General features: G+C 50.1%; 2 protein-coding genes across 3 annotated transcripts in view; one reads left to right on the plus strand and one right to left on the minus strand.

Moving 5' to 3' along the window:
* Nucleotides 1-1,703: 1,703 nt before the first annotated feature.
* LRRC75B (leucine rich repeat containing 75B) lies at nt 1,704-21,165 on the minus strand. The gene is made up of 4 exons (XM_027661708.1): nt 20,865-21,165; nt 16,093-16,221; nt 13,907-14,019; nt 1,704-3,369 (listed from the first exon to the last, which is right to left on the minus strand). The coding sequence occupies exons 1-4, from the start codon at nt 21,120-21,122 to the stop codon at nt 2,847-2,849; spliced, it is 1,023 nt and encodes a 340-aa protein (XP_027517509.1). The 5' UTR covers nt 21,123-21,165; the 3' UTR covers nt 1,704-2,846.
* GGT1 (gamma-glutamyltransferase 1) overlaps nt 18,762-22,650 on the plus strand; it is a 41,431-nt gene continuing 37,542 nt past the window's right edge. For both annotated transcript variants that reach the window (XM_027661701.1, XM_027661702.1), the window contains exon 1: nt 18,762-18,811. The gene's annotated coding sequence lies outside the window, so the exon portion shown is untranslated. The remainder of the gene's footprint in view (nt 18,812-22,650) is intronic.

The raw sequence follows: 22,650 nt of genomic DNA on the forward strand, positions 1-22,650 counted from the left end.
GGAGAGCCTGGTATGTGAGTTTTGATACTGAGGGGTGTGTGTGGCTTTAAGCAGCTGAGGTTACAACCCTACACCAGCAAGCACATACTGAGGAGAGTATTCAGCAGGGCAGGGATCCATCTCCTGTTATGTAGCAGGAGACACGGGCTCACTGCAGGGCAGGCGTCCCCTGGTTTAGGAGCATAACTAAGCTGGTCCCTCTGGGTATCAGTGGGGAGACTTGAATTAGCAGCTCATCCCTTTAATCCCCTTTGAGAGCCCTGAGCTTTCTCCTTCAATGCAAGGAAAGGCTCATTTGGGTTGTACCATCCTCTCTGGTTTGTGAACTCAGCTTTTATGGAAATGGTGGATTTGGAGCCTCCAGGCCTGTTCCTTGAGCATACACCTCATCTGTGGGGGACACCAGGGCACTTCCCAGCTCTGGAGCTGGATGCACACCAGTGCTCTCCGAGCCCTTCACCTGTCAGTGGGGTCAGGAGCTGGCAGGGAACAGGGTGTGCTGGGATCATTCCTCCACAGCTGAGTTACAGCCCGTCGGAGTTCATCCAAGAAGCAGTGGCAGTCTCCCAGGCCAGGACCTCATGATTTGCATTTGCATGTACTTATTCACAACCAGCTCTCCATGGGGAGGTTTCTATGGCAAAGGAACCAAAAGCATATGGAGGAATAAACACAGATCCCACAGCTGCTCAGCTGAACCAGGCTGTTTCAAGCCATGCTTTATCTCCAGCTCCTGGAGTTGGCAGCGATTAGCATAGAATTCCCCTGCAAGGGGCTGGATGTCTCATCCTCGTCCTGCTGGGTAGCACAGCTCAGACCAAAAGCAGGGCTGGAAAGAGGCTGCACAGATCCTCCCTGGGGCTCGGCCAGGAGCTCTGCAGGGAGGAGCTGTGTCAGGGGTGCGCTGTACACTGGGGGTCTTGCCTCATTTTGCAGGGGTGCCACTGTTTTGGAGAAGCAGTGAAGATGCCTTGATGCAGAGCTCTAGGGACACGCTGCTCAGAGCCAAAGACCAAATGCTTAGTGCCCCTTTTCCTTCTTTCTAGGTATGCACTGGCTCACCAGGCAGCTCCAAGCCTTCGTTTAAATCCTTTGTGCCCGACTTTTCTTCTTGGCACAGAGCAGAGTGCTGCTATGGTTAGACTGTAAGAGTTTAAGCAGATCTTGCTGACATTTGAAATGCTTTTCATTTTTGCTGAAAGGTATTTTGGAAGGAAAAGAGAAAAAATTAATACCATCTCTTCCACAGCAGGGGAGGAAACTGAGGGCTGAGCCTGGGTCCTGATGGTAAATGGAGTTACATCCAGCTGGGGCCGGTCACTACTGGTGTTCCCCAGGGCTCAGTACTGGGGCCAGTCCTGTTTAATGTCTTTATTGGTTATCTGGATGAGGGGATCGAGGGCACCCCCAGGAATTTCACAGATGACCCTAAGTTGGGTGGAAATGTTGATCTGCTGGAGGGAAGGAAGGCTCAGTAGAGGGATCTGGACCAGCCCCTTGCAGCACGAAGGGTGGCAGCCTACCACAAATGAACACCCATATTTCTCTTTCCTTAAAGGAATGAACGACTCTCACCAACATGAATGGTACCTGATCCTCTCCCACACTGCCCAGGCACTGCATGAGGACTCCTGGTCCATATTCTTGCGGTGCCTGGGCTGCTGGCTCAATTTGTGAACAACCCAGATACTCAGACTCTGAAGTGCTTCACGCTCATGTCCAAGAGAACTCTTTATTATGTTTACACAGAGCATGAGCAACATGGAAAACACTAGAAATACTGCATCAGTGGTTTGGTTTTTGGACAGCATTGGAAATGGCGATGCAGCTGCTCACGTCATGTCTGTATTACGAGGTATGCAATATGCCACGAGGAGCCAAAGCTTTGAGCTTTGCTGTGGGAAGTGCCCATCTCTGGCACATTCACTGCTTGCTCCTCTAGTGCCACAGTTAGGTGCTTAGCTTGTCAGCTTTTCCTCAATTTCACTTGGAACTTGTAATTGTAGTACCTTGGAACTTGTAATTTTAGTACAAAAGCACAGTTTTTGAAACCAATCCTACTAATCCACAAGACCATTCTCCCTCCCTTTTCTCCCCCCTCCTCCCATCCCATCCCAACTCATCCCATCCCCCATGCTCCCACCAACACATACCTTCTTCCCCTCCCTCTCACCCCGGTCACACAGCAAATATCCTGATGCTGCAGTTCCAAGCCATGTGTCCGCCCCAGCCTATGTGATCCAATGGTCTCTGACCAGGTCCCTTTGTTCAGACGTTCATACAAAACACACAATAGGAAAAAAACAAAACAAAAGGAGCCAGACACAAGAGGGAGACACACTGCCGGGCTCCAGCTCTGGCCTCTTCAACTAAGCTCCACAGCAGCTAGGCTCTTGGGGTACCTCCTTCCACACTCAAGGCTGCAGGTCCCAAGGTTTCCAAGGTGCATAGGAAAAGGAAGAAAGGAAGTAAACTACAAGCCTGTTTCTGTTTTAGGTTCCCCCCCATCCCTTTCCCTCAACCCAATGGCTGCTGGAGGATATTCTTGACTCCGACAGGTCTTTTCCCGTCTTCCAGTGAGACCCTGCCTGGGGACCAGGTTCACTGTAAGTCACTGGTTCCTCTCTGGAACGTGGGCGATGGGTTTGGCAGCGAGGGGAGGGAGCGGAGCACGTTGTGGGGGGACGACAGGCTTTTATCTCACAGTAGGTTGGGGGGGAGATGTCAGGAAAGGTGAGAGAAAAAGAGCCAAAGGAAGCCGGCTAAGCTGGCCTTCTGCTTGATGTTTGTACTCAAAACTGTTCCTTGGGGTGGCTTCAGTGTGCCAGCGCCGGCCTGTTGTTCAGTCACCTCTCGCAGCCCTGCTGAGAAAAAGCACGTGGCGGGGTGCTTCCGGCTGCTTCATCCTCTGGCTGGCTGCCCTCGTGCCCGCCGGCGATCTCAGAGTCGCAGTCAAGCGCCTCATAGATGGTAGGCAGCGTGGTCTGCTGGCTGAGCCGCTTGCGCAGGCCCACGAGCAGCGGCTGCGGCATGGAGGAGACGTCCACGTTGTTGCCGAGGTCAACCCAGGCCAGGCAAGGGAACTTGTTCATGTCCTTCATGGTGTCAGTCAGCTCCTTCATGGTCGCCCGCGTCAGCCGGTTGCCGTTGAGGGAAAGGTGGGTGAGCTTGGGGAGCGCCCAGAGGAAGGGCAGCAGCAGGCGCACCATGTCATCGTTCAGCTCGGTGAAGCTCAGGTCCACGGAGGTGAGGTGGTCCCCGTTGTTCTGCAGGTAGTAGGCCATGCGGTGGACATCCCGCATGGTCAGGGGGATCCCCGACAAATCCATGGAGTCCTGGCTCACCTTCTTCTGCAGGCTGGTCTTCAGGCTGATTATGGAAAAGGGGAAAGAGATCGTTAAGGGAAGCACTCCCATCCATCTCACCCAAGAGAGAGAGCGCTTGTGTCAGGGGAGGACTCATTAACAGCAGGGGCTAGAACATTAAGCAAAGGGTTAATAGAGCTTATAGGGGAAACAAGCATTTGTACCATACCTCAGGGCAGGCTGTCCTGGGGCTTTCCTGTGTGTTCTCAGCACCTATACATGAACTTTGCCAGAACTGGCTAAACACAGGATGCTAAAGTGTCTTCCACCAGCAGATTTCAAAGGGTTTGTCTGTCTGTGTGTGTACGGACGCTCATGCATAGAAAGCAAAAATAACCAAGGCAAGCAAACTTTCAAAGTGCACTGGTTTGCACTATGTGGGGGCTGTTTGTGAGCCACCTCTCCAGGTGAATGCCAAGGTCTGCCACAAACAGACTGTGCTGCAGAGGAGAGCAGTGTTAAATGGCTGAAAAACTGATATTTTACCAGGAAAACCACCAGTAGGCAAACTGCGCTCCAGGAGTGGATTTACTGCATGTCTCTTTAAGCTTTCACAACCAGCACTTAGTCAGTAAGCAGCACCAGTGGCTGCCTATTTGGGTCTCTGTGGTCAGCAGATCATCTGGGATCTGCTGCAGCTGTGAGGAGGCGGGGAGGGCATAAGGGTGCTCAGAGATGGCTTCGGCCATTTCTTTTGCTGTCTGCCTGGCAAGCGGAGAGAGGAGGAGGTAGGCAAGCTGTACAGCAGGCAAAGCTGTGTTATGGGGCTGTTGGGTATGCAAAGGGAGTGGGGAGTGGAGTGTTATAATGGACTGTGGGTTTGTGAGAGTGCTGTGGGGCTACAGGAGCTGGTGGGGATACTTTGCAAAACTGAGTAGAAAGTGTGTGTTGGTGTAACACAGAAGAACCTAATCCCTTAGTGCAAATTATGTTAGTCTTGCTGCTCTTTCAGACACATCTAGCTCTAAGGATACGGGAGTCCTCGTAGGACCCCCAGTCATGTGCTCAGGGGGTCTGTAAGTGCCTTGTTGAGCTTGGGAGGATCAGGGGGGGTTAAGAATTAACCACCACTTCGAAGGTCCCCACTCTTCCTATCTGGCTCTCTGTAGTGTCCTGCACTCCTGTGGCACAGCCAGTCCCTGAAAGCAATGGGTTCATGGGGACATGCAATTTCCTCGGAGGAGGCTGCAGCACCGCAGGAGCTCCCGTGGCAGGTGAGAATGTCCCTACGAGCCTTAGGACTGCCAGGCTCTTCTGTAGTTGTGGAGAGGATGTGATGCTGCCTCTACAGCTTTGCTTTACACATGCAGTTCACGGCATCCTGGAAATTTCAGTCCTTAATAATCCCCTATGAGCATGTGTTAACATGAATGAATAAATGTGCATCAGGTCCGGCAACAGCCCTTTTGGACACGTTCAACACTGGCAAACCTGTAGCTGTGCTTCGTGGTAGGAACGTGAGGTGCAGACCTCATGGCCTGCCCTGTCAATTCTTAAGCCCACAAATTCCTGTTCTGGGTTTAGTAGCACTTTGCCCAGGTTATTTCTATGTGCCCTTCTGTTTCCCCTGGGCATTCACTGTGCCAGGCTGAGGCTGTATCTGCAAGCATGGATTCAAACTAATGAGCTCTCATGGTAGAGAGGTAATACAAGCATGGATTAGCTTGTATTCAGACCTCAAAGTATTGTAAGTAAAATGTATTACTTACTAAATATTTACACTTTAGATGACTCACGCTACTCGTGAGTGAATCGCAGGAGGGGTAAGGGGAGCAGTGCTTGTCTGTACTGTCAAACAGCAGAGACTGATGTCCTGGAGAACTGGTCTGAAAGCACACAAGAGAGGTCTCCATAGGGCCTCCACTTGGAGATGGTATTTGATATCTTTCCAATATCAGGGCCCCAGAGATGAGACTGTGAAGAATTAATCCACCATGTTGCTTGTAGCAGTGATGCAGTTCTTTTAGCTGCTGCAATAGCAGTAGCAGTTGAGCATGCTGTGGTGACACTGGGCAAGCCTCCCTTTTCCTACAAATCCAGGGGATTCTTGAGATCAGCCTAGGCTGCCTGGGAGCTGCATTTCTTTTAACTCTGTGGAAAAACAGTGTGTGTGGTTTTTTGGTATAGTTTGTCACCAACCACTGGCAGTGGTGTAGCACAATCTACCACAAGAGAGGGTTCCAACTTGTATGAAGTCTATCAGGGACTAGCCTCAAAGCTGGAAGAGTCTCAGCTTATCCCTTTAGCTGTGTTTTAATTGGGTGTTTAATATGGAGTACTTTTTTCCTAGCAAAACCAAGCATCAAATGCACAGTGAAGGTATGCATTCATACTGGTCAGGTTAAGCAGAGAGAAATGAAACTTCTGTGAACCTGAGTGCATGGTGGAAACAGTCCTCTACATCCATAAGGGGCTGGTACAAGAGATACAGAAGCCTTCTCTGACCTCTATGGGTTTAGAATAAGACTTTGTTGGGAGTGTGGGGTAATAAAGGATAAACAAGCATAGAAGCAAGACTGTCACTACTTCAGTGCCCATTTTGTGTAGATGCAGCCTGTGGCTCCTGGAAATTTTCTTCCCCAGCGCTGTCAAGCCATGGCAGATTCTGGGGGGGTGGGGGACACAGAAAGGAGGCACAAGCAGAGGGACACCTTCCCCAGCCCCAAGCCTTGTCTCGGTCTATGCAAAGCCTCCTCAAACTTTCCCTTCTGTAAAGCTACGAGGCACAAGCCCAGTTTAGTCTGGGGATGGGGACCACTGGAGGGCACGTCTGAGCCGGCACCGCTCCTGCTGCCGGTCCTCAGCATTCAGGTGCCGTTTTTCCTTCCGCGTCTGCAGCAGCAGCTTTCTTTTCTTAACAGGGGGCAGGTCTGAATGGGTCTTGGGGTCCCCTTTAGAGTGACTTGGCTCTGAGTGCAGACAGTGATAAGTGAGGGGAAATGTCTGAAAGACAAAAGCAATGTGCTCTCTGTCTCTCTCCGCCCGTAAAGCCTCCCCTCCTGTTGACTGCTGTGCAGGGACTGCAGTAATAAGTCACGGATCGTGCTCTGACCAGAGCAGGTACCTTCTGCTGCTCTCCCCAGCAACAAGCCAATACCCCAAGGAGACTTTAATCGAGCAGAAAAATTATCTTCCCATAATTGATTCTGCAGACTGGACTGCTCCCGGCTGAATGTGCTTAAACCCTCCTGTCCTGTGCCAGAGCCCGCCCTCCCTTCTTTGCTGGCTTGTTTTTCTTTCCTTTCCTGTGTTTTTGCTGCTTCCTTTTGCCCTCATTGCTGTACCTGCCAGGGTGACTCTGGGCCTCCTGTCCCAGCACTGTGGGCTCCTCCTGTGCTTAAATTGTTCTCTTGCCTATAAAAATGCTTCTTGTAGGGATGATGTGTCTGTAGGAGCCTCGTCCTGGTGGACATAAGCCCCCGTGCTGCAGCCAGGCTCTCTGGTAAGTGCTGAAGCATGAGATCCAACATCCCACGCATGCTGTGAACCCTGGCAGCCTCCTCCTCACCTCCTTGGTGTTTCTGTGCAGCTCCAAGAGGTGCAGCTAAACGCCATCCCTAGGAAGAGCCCAGCACAGCTGGCCACTCCTCCTCTATTGCTTTAGAGGTAAATGTACTTGCTGACAGAAAAGGGTCAGGGAGACGTGGGTAGGTGCTTGACTCTGAATTATCTGACACTTGGTTTTGGGGGAGTTTTTTTGAGCCCTTTTAAGCTCTACTTCTCAAGGAGTGTGAGGGGGTGGGGGGCAGGACACGCAGGACACCGAGCTCTCAGTCGCTTGTGCAGCAGCTGAGAAAATGCTAGGCTTACTTCCAGGGAAATGGGTCATCTATTATCCCCTAATTTCTGCAAGTGAAATAGGCTTAAAGATTGCTTCAGCTGCAGAAGGTTTTTTTCCTTTGTGTGAGACACAACAGCTACTTAGAAATGTGGCTCTTGATGCCCGTGGGACTTGTAGACAGAGGGCTGCAGAAACACTAGGGGCTGGATTAACCTAATGCTACCACAACTGGTGCTCTGGGCAGATTTATAATTGGGGGGATTTGCATCTAACAAGGATCTGGACTCTTGATTCAGGGAAGCAGACTGTGTTTGTATTATCTGCAGCAAACTTAGAGAGGAAACAAACCCCCACTCCCTCAGATGCTGGAAAAATGGCTGCAAGTGAGAAATTCTGTGAAGCTTTGAGCAAGAAACAAGGGCAATCAACAGTCCATTCCCTACTGCCTGCCTGGGGATGCAGCATCCAGAGGGGAAAGTTGCCGGCCCAGATTCCTGTTTATAAGGAATCAACACTCTGCTTGCAACCCTTGTCCAGCTCTGCTGAGGGATGAGAGCACTTGGAAGTACACCTCTTACAGTTCTTACTTCCATTGTTCCCAACTCCCATCTTAGGGTCAGGTCTTCCTCCTATGGATGTGCAGACAGTCTTCCTTCTACACTCACTGCCAATCATCCCTTCCTAGGTGCCAGCTCTGCTCTTCAGTGGGCATTAGCCAGCAGTCCCCTGGCCACGTGAGATCCACCCAGGATCAGTGCAGACAGAGCAGAAGCCTGAGGGACCTGGAGGTGTCAGAAGAAATCCCCCTCTCTCTCAGTGAGAAGTGTGGGCTGGGAAAGGGATGAAACCATCTTGTGCCTCCCCTGGCTTTATTTTGGGATAAAAATCTTCTGCCTCCTGAGAACTCAGCTAGCATAAGCAAATTCAGAGTGTTTTGAGATGGAAAAATTAGGAAACTTGAAATTAATTGCTAGTTGTTTGTCTTGAGGACCTGTCCCAAGGGAACTAACCCTTAGGCCATCTTCCAGGTCCTTCTTTGAGTCCATGAAGCTGCAGGCTCAGCACATTTCTTTTATTAGCACTGAATCCCTTCATTTTCTTGCTCATCAGCTAAATTCTTTGGTGGCTGCAGGGAAGGGGTGTAATGGCTCTTGAGTGTTGCCCTGTTGGGACTTGCAGCAGTCACAGGAGTGTTTGGCCTGTTGTTAGCTTTGTGGGGTTTGGAGGAGCTCGTTCAGCCCAGGAATGTTCAGATTCCTGGAGTCCCAGCCTCACTTCCTTGTCTCCATGCTATGGAGAGAGACTGGGAGGAGACAGTAAGAGTCAGACAGGATTTCAGCAGCGAGGGATGCCCACCACTCCTTGCCTGTTTCTCTGGAGAATTACCAGCTTTCTCCCCCTCCTTTTATTTTTACATTTTATTTGTCTCCAAATGGAAAACTTTCCTGGTGCCAGAAACTCCCATTACTGTGCATCCCCTTCGTCATTAACAGGCACTGCCAGTAGTGGCTAATTAGCCATGAGTCAGGTATCTCTTGGCTGCTCTTCCTTGCACAGAACCTTGTGACAGGCATGTCTGGATGGCTTCCCTGCTTTCAGCAGTGATTTAGGGGATGGATTCTGAGCTTTTTAATTGCCTACTTAGCATAATCTGCTTGCTTTGCTTCTCTGTGGCACAGGGTGCTGCTGTGCAGGGCTGGCTTGAGCTGCCTCTAGTGCAACATGAAAAAGGAAAGAGAAGCCTCAAAAGTACAGACTACCCCAGCCTGAGCTGATCTGAGGCTGGGCCTGACACTGCTGTGAAGATGGAGGCAGTGCACAAATAGGCCACTTCCAGAAGAAGTCTCTTAGTCACATCTCCATCCTTGTGCCCAAGCTCTTTTGACCAACTGTGGGGAGACAAGGGAATGCAAAAGTAGCCCTTCTCCTACTCCCCTCCCTCTGCAACTGGGATGGGACCTGGACATCTGTAGGTGTTGATGCAGCTGAGTGCCTCTCCTCCTGGCTCTTCTGTCATCTTCACTTTGTTCTTGAAGGTATGTTCAGGAGAGCTGGGAACCCTTGGCCTTCCTTGTGCTGCCACTTGATCCATGCCAGACCTCAGGTTGCTTCCCTTCATTATTTAGACCTATCCTAGCAAAGCAGGGAATAATGCTGCCTCCTCACTGTAAATATCATGTATCAGCCTATGTCCTTGCCAGACCTTCAACTGTGTCACGGTCACAAAGGCACAAGGTCTCTGCTGATGGCTTTTAACTACCATCTGCCACCCAGCCTCTGTTATTTCACTCACTGCCTCTCTATCAAAGTGTCCTGCTTCTCCTGCCTGCCAGTCTTGGCCTTTTTCTTCTGACTCTGACAAGGCAGTGTCAAGCTGCTGGATGATCCTTTCTGCCACCTCCGACAGCCTTTCCAACTGCATCTGCCTCTTGATGCTGCTGGGAACCCTCATCATGGGTAGTGCTTGGGATGCTCTGCAAGAAGAGGGCACGATTCCTGCCTCTCTCCACAACTCATCCACCAGCTCATGTCTGTCCAGCTGACATCTCTGTGAGCAGCAGCTTATTGAAAACATTGTGTGGGGCACTTCTTGTGCTCCCATATGGCTATTACCATATGGCTTTAGTTAACTCACTGGTATTCTCTAACTTGGCTTCCTTTTGCTAAAGCAGGAATGATGGTGCCTATTTACCCTGTTGCATAAGGCTGACATGAAGCTGTAGTTAATATTCACCTCATGCCATTTGAAGGCTGGGATCTCATCTGCCAGAGCTGTCAGCCACAGCCCTGAGTGATGTTTTCAAGGAAAAAAAAAAAGAAAAAAAAAAAGATCCAAATCCCTTTAGGGCTGTTTCCTTGAAGTCCTCTAGACACAAGTGCTTTCACTGCATTTTAAAAGTGCATCTAATGCTGCAATGTCTGGGCAATGCACGTCAATAACAGAAATGGAGCAGTAAGCCCGGAAGGGATGCTCTGTTCTCCACCCAGTTTTGGATTAGCCACGGTGAAATTCACTCAGATGAGCAAAGTAAAACTGTGGTGAGACTTGTGAAAAGGAAAGCCCACACACATGTCGTTTGGGAGTTAACTCCATAAACACAACTGCCTTTGCTCCTCCAGAACCAGTCACTGTGCAAAAAATCTGGGTTTTTTTCCCCTGTGTTAGGAACCCTCTGATTGTAAAGCTCTGTTTTGTGGATCCAGGTTTGGTTGATCCTTTGCACTCTGGAAAGGAAATAGTTACACTGAAGTAGCCAGCTCCAGGAATGATGCAAGTGGAAGATACATTAAGGTTCCCTGACATGGCTTTGCCAAGACAGCTCAGTTGTAATCCACAGTTTCCTGATCGCAGACTAGGCTGAGATCCAGCTCTCCACACAAAGCCTGTCTTCACCTGATACCCTTCTTTCTCTCTGAACTGTTCTGGCTCTCAAAAAGTAATACACCCTCTGGGTCCAGCCCTGTTCTGGAGGCAGATGGTGACAATTTTCCTTAATTCACCATTAAAGGAGGCCCCAAGACTTCTGAAAACAAGAATTAGTAATATCTAAGAATTCTGCACCTGTCAAAATGCCACAGATGTGGTGTTGATAACTTAAAAAGCCTACATCTGTGTAGTGATGCATTTCTTAATCTTTACACTATAAACATCAATTTAGTGAGAAAGTGAAGCTGGAGTTATACAACATTCTAGGATGTATTCAGCTCGTTAAGTGGGAGTGATCTATACAACTGTAAAACGGTGCTAAAACTGAATTCCCATTAGGATGTAAGGGACTGAAAACTGTGCAGTAAAGTTATGCTGGTCCCTGCTGCAGAAATCTTACCCTCCAGCTCCTGAATTTTTAAATTTTAAATCTCCCAGAGTAAATCCCCAAGAGCTCACCTTCCCAGTTTGGCTAGGCAGTCAACCCAAGCAGGGTCAGGGCCAGTAGGGTGCAGGCTGCTGGCTGGAAGCTGCAGACCCAAGACAGGATTTTGCAGGAAAGGAGAACTGAGCCCCTTCCTTTCAGTGTGGCAAACTTGTCTGAGTATCACCTGGGCAGCTGAAATAGTCTCTTTGGGTGACTGCACAGCTGGGACACTGCTAACCCTTCACTGTGTAAGGCAGAAAAGCCCTGTCAGGAACCCACAGGCACAGATGCAGAGGGCAAACTGCCTCCCAGCTTCACCTTGGCAGCTTAGTCAAGCACAGAAACAAGACACAGCCTGGACTGGATCTCTCCTGCTCACTCCAGCTGCTGTTCCACTGAGTACACTGAGCTGAAATAGGCTTTGTCCTTCCACATTTCTGTATGGGGTCTGCCTGTGTATCAAAACAGTAGTGCTTGAAGAAATGTATCTTATCCTTTTTGCCCTATCAGTTCATGGGTGGCTCAGGTTTGTACCTGCTGGGTGTGGGTCCCACTGAGAGTAGCTGGTAGATGTAGATGGGGACTATCATCAGTCTGTGTGTGACCCCCTTTTTTGCTATTTGGCAGTGGGGAGGAACACCCGATGTGTGATCTGACTCCAGTATTGCAGGTCCTTTCAATCTCCCATACCACATCTCCAAAGCAGCCCAAATGTAATTAAAACCTGGCAGATGCTCCAAGCTCTCTGTATGGCTGGGCTTGTTAATTATCTCCTGGATCCATCTAACATACTGCCAGAAAGCAGAAATTGCATTTCAGTGGAGAAGAAGGGAGTCCTGCATCAGCTCTGTGAAAACCAGATGCCAAAGCCCAGGACACTGCAAAAGTGAGAGGAGGATTAATTTCCTGAATGTGATCTCCATGCACAGATTCCTCTCTGCTGTCCCTAAACACCACTAGATTTTAGACATTTCTTCAAAGCATTGCTGCTACCCCATACTCTTTACCGGGCCTCAATGGAAGGAAGGGTACAAGCCAAGGGTTTTAAAACGGACACTAATAGTAAAATACTCCCACTAGCTGACAGAGAGAAGTGGAGAATTTGGATCATGTGAAAACAGCCTGGCTGAACAAACTCAGGCCCTGGTATCTCCAAATGAAGCAGCTATTTCTTGCCTTCCTGCTACTGACAACACCCGTTTTCTTGCAGCAGCTTTGGATGCCAACTCTGTAGGCATCTTTTGCTGCAAACTGCAAACCACTTCATCTCCAGACTTAAAAGAGGAAGCTCTTCTGTTAAATATTTAATTAAGATTAATTTGTGCCTTATGTAACACCTTGTAACTGGGCCTGGTTTCCAGGTAAGGCCACCCATTTTAGACCTATATTTCCCTCCATCGCACATTGCCTCGTTGCCCTCTCCCTGCTTGTGCTCACAGATGTTCTGTACCTGGCCAAGACTTTGGGATTTGCATGGGATTTGGGTTCATGGGGCCCAGAGCTCTTCCTCTGGCCACAGACCTCCTCTCTGTTGTTGGTAAGTGATGAGTTTGCAGCAGTTTGCAGTCCTCTGCTGTCCCTGGGCTGTGCAATCACAGAGAACACTTCCAGTCTGATTCTTCATCCTGGAGTCCAACAACCAAAAGAGGTTTGTTCTGCCTGCAAGCAGGAGTATGGAGGCAGAGGGTTGAGTTAGTAGCAGTAGGGAGGGATTTTTCACTTGGAAAACCAGAAAGGATTCAGCTCTGGAACCTGTCTTGTTCTGTGCTGTGGTTCCCACCTGCAAAGCAGCACAAACAGTCCTGGGCTGTGGGGTGCTGGGAAGGAGAGCATTCGGAGTGCTCAGATTTGGTGGCAAAGTGGGGCTATAGGTATGAGAGGCAGATGGCCTGGAAATCATGATATTAGGGATTTTATTCCTTAAAATGCACTGGGGATCTGCCTCTGAGTCAGAATGAAAGGTACGATGGAAATGTCAATTCCCGTGGGGGATTTTAAGTTGCTGGCACACACATCAAAGACTAAAAGTCTCAGAAAAGCCCAAGGACTTTCTGAGAGTGCTGCTGATTTTGCATTTCTTTTTATCCAATCCTGCATTTATTCCTGTGAAACTAATGGGGCTGACATGGGCTCTTTTCTTAGTCACTTCTCTGTCTTCTCTTCAGCATTGGTGATCTGCATCACAGGAGCAGGGTTTGCTCAAAGAAAATGAAGAGAGAAGGTGGGGATTGCTCTTTATCTGGTTACAGAAGCTAGTGAGTGTCAAGGAGGGAACAAGTGTAGGTGTCTGAATACATTTCTAGTAGTGGAAAGCAGCTGCCATCCAGTACCTGTCAGTGGCCGATGTACTTTGAGTTGTGCTGCCTTTGTATAAGGCCCAGTACCATCTCCAGGCCCTCTCTGGGTGCTGGTAGAGAACTGGGAGTTGAGAAGGATGGTCATATCTCTGCCAGCCACCCCAAAGTGGTTCCTACTGAATGGGGTGATCAGCTTATGGCAGTGCCTCATAATGGGACACCTTTCCCACAGGCAGCAAGTTTTACTGATATAAACAAGGACAAAGTGGGATGCAGAGCTCAGCTGGCACGTGGGTGTCTCTGCAAGGCTGCCAGCTCTGGGGCTGAACACCCTGCAGGAGGGTTGTCTGTGCTGTGCAATCAGTGGGATTGAGTTCAGTGTGCTTTGGAGAGAGGGAGGAACTGTAAGACTACACAAAAAAGAGTAAATGGCAAACCAGAGCAAGGAGAAGGGTGTTGGGGCTGACCCTGCTTGGGTTTTGTAAGAGACTGCACAGCAGCTGCCGTGCACGGTTTTCAGTCCTGCCCTTCTCTGAGAAGGCACACTGGGATGGTGCAACACAGTTTCTAGAGGCAGATCCCCCATCCTGTCCCTGCCAGGCTCCTTACCACACTTGGGACTTCCTCCGGGGCATGCCGTGCCGATGCCATTTCGAGTGGGGCGTCAGGTGGTAAATCAGCTGCCTGCAGATCCTGTCTGAGGATTTCCAAGGGTCATATTCCTGAAAGCAAAGGGACAACTTAGACTCTGCCTGCACCACAGCAGAATATGAGGCAGCTGCTGAAGGTTGGGACTTTTGCCCTCTCTACCATATTTTCCAAATGCTGACAGACACCTGCACTCTCATTCCTCAGCCCTCCAGCCATGGTGCAACATGTGCATTTAGGGACTTGACAGGTAAATACATAGTAAATCTGTCAGGGTATACACTGATTTATTCTTTATTGTGAGTGGTTAAAGCACTGCACTGTGGGCCAACAGCTGCACTGTGACTTCCCTCAGCAGTCACTGAATCAGCTCAACCCTCATGGGATGTGCTGCCAGCGTGTGGCAGTTCTGCTGTGCCCAGTGGAGAGGGATTCCAGCCTTAGTGCTCAGCTGAGCACCCGCTGACCCCTATTCCAGCCCCCTAGGAATCCACAGGGACTAGCTCATGCTCTTGGGATAGGTGCCTTGTTCTAGCCTGGTACTGTGCTGGCAAGGCTGCAGCTGGCACTCTGCTGTCACCTACAACAGCAAACCTTTCCAAGTGGGGGCACGTGCACACCAGGCTTCAGCACAGCAGCTGGCACAGTGCTCTGTGAGCGACTGCTGGCTCACACAACTGAGAATTACCCTCCTGTTCTCTCCCGTGTCCTCACTGATTTAATTTCGACTGACAGACTGGGAGTTGCACTCAGCCTGCTTGCCTGTAATGCAGTTACACCCACCAGATGCTCAGCCAGGGTCGGAGACGGGACGTGGTCTGATAGTGTGTGTTCTGGGAAGGGTGCTGTAGGTACTGAATCTCTCCAACTACTGAGTTAAACTCCTCATGGCTTTGAGGGGCAGCTCAGGTGCTCAACATCTTCCTTAGGAATGGTGAAAATCATATCTATGTAGTGGTATGTGTGTTAGTGCAGATAAGCATGTGCATCTATAAGGCATGAAATGAGAGGGGGGTATTATGCAGGTGTATAAAAATTGTAGCATGTTATCTACTGAACACCTGGGTGAGGAGGGTAACATCCCCTCCTGCTGCCTGCCCTGAGGGGCACTGCACAGCATGGGGTTGGAGATGGTCTGGGAGAGCAGCTGGAGATAAGGTCAAATGAAGTATGACTAAAGAGGAACTAGCGCTGCAACCCACTCCCCTCCTTTAGATGCTTATAGAATTTGCACAGAGATTTATTTTTTCAGGCTGCATTGCAGACCAATAATGATGATTAAACTTTGGCTAAATGTAGTTTGTCTATTGAGACCTGACTGGCTAATTGTTATCAGTGAGCCTCAGGAGATGCAGAACAAGGTTAGAAATGCCACTAATCTACACCAGGCATTCAGTGTATTCCCTGGGGTGCTGCTGCTTGCTCTGAGCTCTGTGTACTTAATATCTCTCTTTGAATAAGAAATTTACTCCATTGCTCTCTTTATAAAGCAAACATGACACTTGCCAAGCCTGATGAGCAAATGGATACATTGCAAATCCAAGTGTTTGTGGTGGCAAAGGTAATAGAAATAGGTGCTGGTGTTGCAGTGGGACTGTGGCATCTGTGATGTTTGCCTGTGCTCAGCCTTGCCTTTCTGTCTCTGTTCACCTCATGCTCTGAAGGGAAGTGCTGGAGCAGTGCAGGGATAATGTGCATGTAACACATTTACTTGAACCCTGAGTTGCAATATATTCCTACAGCACCATCCTTTACTGGGAGATCTGGGAGGGTTTGGGGGGAAGTAATACTGGGTTAGGGTAGTTACATATGGCAAAGGGCCTGGGAAGAGAGAGGTGGTTTTCCTGCAGAGACCTCTGCTCTCCTCTGCAGCCCCATAAGCCCCCCATAAGCTCTAGCTGCTTTGAACCCCTGTGATACCAGTGAATACGGCACTGTACCCCGTCACCAAGGTTTATAGGCACAAAAAGTAATTTCCTGATTTCTGTGCACATAACCACCCTCTCCTTCAGCTGCACTCATGTGCTGAGGTTGTTTTAGCTGATTTGTACAGAAATATGTCCCACAATCTATTTGCTGCCAATCCCAGGGATTGGCAGCATACAGTGGATGTTTCTGAAGGATTGCAGGGCTGAGGGAACACTCACCTTTTTGGGACACTGCAGATCCCTAGCAAGGCTCATCAGCAAGTCATGGGAGATGGGATCCACCAAGTTGAGGAAAGTTGCATTTTTGTAGAGCACTTCATTGAGGAATGTTCCTTCCAGTCCCAGGTCCTACACGAAAAACAGACGGTCTCATACATGGGCTTCCTCTTAGCTATAACCATGAGGTGTTTTGAAACCAGAAAGTAAATCTGATGAGGTGCCAGCTGGATGCTCAGTACAGGAAATTATCCAACAGAGGTGAAGCAGCTGTATCTGACCAAGCATTTCTGTGCTAGGGGATGCAGACAGCCAGAGAGTTCAATGAGATGCAGTGTTAATTTGAGCTAGTGAGCCTAAGGGCTTCCACCTTCTTTCCACCTATTACAGGAAGGTGAGAACTCTTATAATTTTCAGGCTGGCTGGAGCCCAGAGAGAATTAGTTTTAGAGAAACACAGCTTTTTCAGCCTCTATGTGCGAATCCGCTGAAGAAGCCAAGCAGGAAGGGTGGCTCTAAAGATACTTCTCCAATCTCAGCTTTTCTGGAAGAATCAAACCTTTCTCAGGTATTTAGATGCTGCCATTACACCCTGGTGGTGGCTGGCTGAGCAGAAGTCCTGCCCATCCTTATGAGTTTAGCTGTGCTGTGAATTTTTCAGTAAGCACTAAGCGTTGGCAGCATTGTCTTTTGGGTGTAATGGTACATTTATAGGTGGCTTTACACCACAATCAGAGGGACTCCTCTTCCCACCTTCCACAATATGAGTTAAGGGAACATCTGTGGTCCATGCAACTCATCTGCCTTGACCAGGGTACAGGACATCTTTGGACATGTTGGAAGAAACCTCAGCAGCTTTAGGAACAAAAAGCCTCCCCAGGAGTCAGATGGGTGATACTGCAAGGAACTAAGCTGTTCCTTGTTAAGAGGACGGCCAAGAGTTAATATATGACACAGTTATTACAATCAGAAGGTATCATAAAGTGGTGAAAAACAAAAAAAAATCTGGAAAAGAGAGATCACATACTCACATAAAAATCACAGGAGCAGAAAAAAATACCTTAGGAGTAGAAATGTAGAACAAGAAAAACCTTCCTAATAGGGATGGTGCTGGGTTTGATTCAGTTGACAAGGAGGGCTCAGCTGAGGGAGGAAACAAGTCTTATCCCCATTCTGTATGCTGCTGACAGGAGAAATGAATAAGCAAATGGGTGCCCCATATGTTCACACTGCTCTGCCGAGCGTGTGCTTCAGGCACCACCCAGTGACTGAGAGCTAAAAAAAAAAAAGGAGAGAGAGGGGAAAAAAAGCTGGATGTATGCACATACATCACCAACAGGGATGGAGCCATAGCTGGCAAAGGTGTGGGATCTTAAACTCTAAGCACCAATATAAGATCATGCTGTATCCTGCTCTGGGTATGCTTGGATTTAGCAGAAAGAACAATACCAAAGAGATCCTGCTTACAGATCTGGTGGAGAAAGGGACAACAAATCAAATGCTTTACAGCCCCATCACTGTGTGTACACAGACGACACCCATAAGCAACCAAGGAAGCCAAGCAGTGGATCAGTCCTGAAGGACAGACAGCCACAGCTGGATATGGGCCAGGAGTGTACCAAGGCATCATGCCAGTGTCTCCCTTAACCATAAGGCTTCAGGGAAATGGAGCCTCCTACGCCAAGTGTAATATGCACAGATGAAGAAATCTGCCGTGAGGATGGCATGGCTGGGCGTGCAGCAGTGGATGTCAGACAAGTAATTAAAGTCCCCCAGTTGGAGCTTTACCATTAAGATGAATCTGCATTCCCATTATAAATCCTGCCTGCAAGGGTTTTGTAAGTAATATAGCTGTAAATATTCACTTCACATTGATATTCCATAAATTCTTAGCCCAGAGGCATTTTCTGGTTCATCTTACTTATTTCCCTTTCTCCCTCTCTCTCATTTCTCAGAAAATTTTGTACCACCTAAAGGGTGGCTGCTGACAGCAGAATATTAAAAGTCTTGCCAGTTCAGCTGGCTTAGCGCTGTTGTCTTAAAAATGACACTTGGTCATTGTCTCAGCACAGGGAAAACAGATCACACCAGACTTTTTGCTAGTCTGATGTCTCCCCTGGCTTCACCTGAGTGATGCCCACTTAGATCAGCAGGAAAGCTGGTCTGGCTTCTGCAGGTGGGCATTTCTGAGGCTGATGATGCGCAACGGAGCTGTCCTAGTGTTGATGTACAAAGCACGTGTACACCTGTGGTTTGCAGTTGTTCTCTGTGCAGTCTTCTAAAATGCTGGGTCTTGCATCTCCGTTAGCGGACCTGCTTCTGCCTGGCTTGCTTGCTCTACTTTATCACACCCTATCAACATCTTAGGAGTAGTCCACAGCCCTGCAGAACACAGGTCAAAAGCCACTGGCAGATACACTCTATCTGCAGGGTGCACAAGGTGTGTGTCTGCTGGGAGCAGCAGGAGGTACATTGGGAGCCCGTGTCCTCCAGCCTGGCTGAGCGTGTCTGCTCACCCGAGGAGGCTGTGATTCCTGTCCCACCATTTCCCTGCCCTCTCTAGGGTATTTGCACCCTGGCCCAAGGCACAGTGATGAGGTGTGATGTTAAATATCCTCCCTGTCCACTAGAGTGAACAAGGTATCTGTTTTTTTACAGGTAACAAACAGACCGTCCCCTGGGACACACTGATCCTCGACCCCCGAGAGCGTGTTGCTGCCAAGGTAAGGAAGGACATGCTGGGGACCAAGCTAAGGGGTGAATTTAGTCGTGAAGAAAATTTGTAAATGAGAAAAAGGATTGATCATATTATTCTCTGAAGCTGACACTGGACATGTGAGGAGGATTGGTTGTCAATACATGACCCCAGCCGGGGTGATGGTTGTGCTCAGCTGTTGAAGGGGGTGGTACACGTTAGTGGTGTAGCGCTCTGTCTCTGAAACCTCTGAGCACTCCGTGAGCTGAGGCTTTGGGGTGCTGCTAGGTGGGTTCCTGTCTTACTTGGCAAGAAAGGTTCTGTTGTGACTACAGGAGGCATGTCCCACTGCTCTGTCACGAGCAGATGAACAGACAGCCACTGTTGTGACAGGGACAGGCAGAGATAAGGGCCAGGAATAATATGGGGAACTGGAAAGGCAGTGGGCAAAATGTAAGTGTTCAGGACATGGTAATTCTCAGCACAGATGTGGGGAAGCCAAGTGTTTAAGTGATCCTGAAAGGAGCTTAGAAACGACCCTCCATTCCATATGGTCCTGTGACTTAGCATTCAAACCCTGGCTGTTCAGAGATGGACCTTCCGGAGACCTCCAAGGTCTATGGAGGGTTTCAATGCTTCAGTCCCAAGGAGAGATGCTGAGCACTATAGAAAATGACATTCTGCAGTTCTGGCCTCTGGCATACCCTACAAAAGTCTGTTCACGTTACATCGCCATGTCCATGAAGTGAGTGGTTGCCTCTCTTTCTTCAAAAGCTTCTTGTAACGGTGCCTTTCCAAAACGGCCTTTGAAATCTTATTCAGCCCTTGTCTGCCATACTGGTGCAAGCATAGAGTTCTGCTGAGGGCTTATCTGTCTACACGTGTGATAAGAAGAGTGTCTGTGGTGCTGGTAACAATCCTCAGATGAATGCTAAGGTAGCGGACAGGAAAACCAGAGATGTAATTTTTGGTCCTGTAAATTCTTATTTGTGAGTGTGCAACTCGCTGGCAGCTCAGGGCATTGACCACCATTGTTGGACGTGTTGTAAAACCCAGGGATGTGCAGAACAGGGCTGTTAATCAGCTCCCTGCAGCTGGTACGATGGCTGCACAAGCTTCCCAGAGAGCCAGTCCCTGCTCTACCACACTCACACCCAAAGGTCACTTACTACTAAGATGAGCAGTGTGTGTCCCCAAGATGAAGTAGATCATTATCTAATGAAGCAACATGATAAGCTAAGAATTGATAGTGTTTTATGTCCAAATCAGAAGTGGGATTTGTCTGTCCCCTGTGCTACCAATTTCAGAGTTGCCTGCAGTTTGGGGCCGCTGAGTTTGCCTGGAAAGTGATGGTAGCAGTGAGTGATGGAGGAGATGGCTCTGTTCCAGCAGCAGGGCTCTGTCCTCAGCATCAGTTTGGCACCATGCTGTCTGCACACTGGCTTTTCTGTTCCTGAATGGCGGCAGACAGAAACACGCTCCCGCTGATACACTGACCCCTTTACCTCTCCTCTCAGCCTAGACTGTCCCAGAGGTCCTCTCCAAAACCATTTTGGGTTCTGCCAAAGACAGGTCTCAGCCAGCCTGGCTGGGTGGGCATAATGGGATGTGGTGGCAGTGGGACGGCAGTGGTTTTTTTTCTGGTGGGCATCACTCCTGAGCACACCCAGGGGTTGGCACGGAGGGATGTGGATGGGGACAGCCCAGACTCGGATGCCCCTTTTCCTGCGTGCAGCATAGCTCTCCTCTAGCTCTCCTCTCTGCCCCCCGGCAGCCGGGCCAGGTGCCCCTCGCCCAGGCTGGGGGTCGAGGAGGTGGCAAGGAGCCGGGGCGGGTGTCGCCTGCCGCGACAGGGACCGAGCGCGGCGGCTCCCGCCCCGCCGGGGCACGGAGCGGAGAAAGGCAGCACAAAGAGCCCGACTCGCCCCGCCAAGGGGGGCTGCAAACCCCCGCCGCCGAGAAGGGAGCTCGTAAACCGCGGCTCCATCCCTGCTTGCATCCCTCGGCCCCGCACCGCCCTTTGTGCCTGCCCTGCCCCGATCCGCCCCGCTGCCCCGGGCCCGCATCCCCGCAGCAGGTACCTTCCTCAGCAGCCGGAGGATGTGCACGGCGTGCTCCCGCTTGTGCTCCCGGATGGTGGCCTGGATCTCCCGCAGCCACCCCACCCGCCGCACGTAGGGCGCGGGCGAGGCTTTCCGCAGCACCCCGGGCAGCTTCTGCGGGTGGAGGAGCAGCGACGAGAGGTGGAAGTCGCCCCGACCGCCCTCCAGCCTGCCGGGGCAGGGCTCCTCGCCGGTCTCCTCCTCCAGGCTGCTCTGCCGGCTCAGCCGGGAGCCCATGGCCGCGCTCCGGCCGCGCCGCCGCCGCGCTCGGACCGGGCGGGCACCGGGCTGCGGGCCGGGGGAGGTGCCGGGGAAGGCGGGGGGTCCGGGCCGCCCCGCCCGGTCCGGCCCCGCCCCGGCCCCCCGCGCTCCCCCGCTGCGGGATCCCGGCGTTCCCGCAGGAACAACGCCCCAGGGCTCGGGTATTGCCGGGGTCCCTGACCCAGCACCAACCCCGCTGCCTCGGCGGCGCCTCCTCCTCCCGGGTTGGTTCTGCCGGGAGATGCTTGGCGGAGAAGACAAAGAGAGAAGCGGATGCTGCCGGGACCGCTCCTTCCATCCAGGCATTTTGGGGAGCTTTTTTTTTTTTATTCCTGAACAAACTCTTTGAACAGTGCAAAAGGTTGTCTAGATTAATAGTGGTTCAAAACACACCATCTGGCAGGGACTGCTTCTGTGGGCTGTGTTTTCTATCAGTCTGTTGTTGGACCCAGAGGAGGTGTTTTTAGAAATCTAGAAAGTGGCGGGAATTTTGCCCATCACCCGTCATCTGCAACTGATAATATGATGCTGGCACTGTTCCTTACCTGCTGTGGGTAGAAGTGTTTTCCTTGTATGCATTCTTCCCTCCTCCAGCAGTGCAAGTTTAGCACATGCTTTTCCTCAGACAAAATCACTGGTAAAAAACAAAGCCTGGATCCCACCTCCAACCACTGAGACTTTGCAGGCAGCTCATTCATGCTCCCAGTATAACCAGTGGCTCAGCCTGACCTACTTTTTGGAGCTGGAGCCATAAACTTATTTCTGTTCAGGACTAGCACCCCACTGAGCCCGGGTGCCCATGACTGTGAGTCCTGCACACAGAGCAGGGGTGTCTGGTAGCTGTAATGTGAGGGCACACAGCTCTAGGAACAACCAGGGGTTCTCACTGCCGTGTGCATCCATTAGACAAGTATCACCTAATGCATCTGTAGAAGAATCTGTTGTTGTGGCCATTGGGTCCTCACTTTGGGAGAATGGAGGTGGCTGTGGCTTTTTGCCATACAGAGCCAGCAAGGATCATTTTCTTTCTGAATCTTTCTCCAAGCCATGAATGAGGATGGAGATGTGGGTGCTTTGCATCATTGCAGCCTCTTTCAAATACTCTGTGGGTGACCTCTGGCTTGAAGAGAAAGAGGCAAAAAGGGGCTGGACTCTAAAGCAGCCTGGCTAATGCTTAAATTTTGTCACAGTGTTTGCACAGCTCTCTAACCATGGTAGGCCAAATTCTGATGGCCCTCTCAGGATTTTACTCCACTATTTATCAGACAAAAGCCCTGACTGTTCATCTCCCTGTTAGTCCCCTCCCTTCTCTATCTAAGCACCTGCATGAGGGAAATTAGCATCAACAGATCTTGAGATATTGCTGAGGCCAACTCAAGCTAATCACATTTGGAGGGAGTAGATGCTGAGTAAGGACTTCAGGATCTGGTCAGAGAGCTTTGAGAGAGGCTGGGTCAGGAGAAAATCATTCATGTGGGGTGCAGCATTATCCCGCAGGAGTGTC

This window comes from Corapipo altera, unplaced genomic scaffold (assembly GCF_003945725.1).
Source record: "Corapipo altera isolate COAL_440 unplaced genomic scaffold, ASM394572v1 150, whole genome shotgun sequence".
Taxonomy (NCBI): Eukaryota; Metazoa; Chordata; class Aves; order Passeriformes; family Pipridae; genus Corapipo; species Corapipo altera.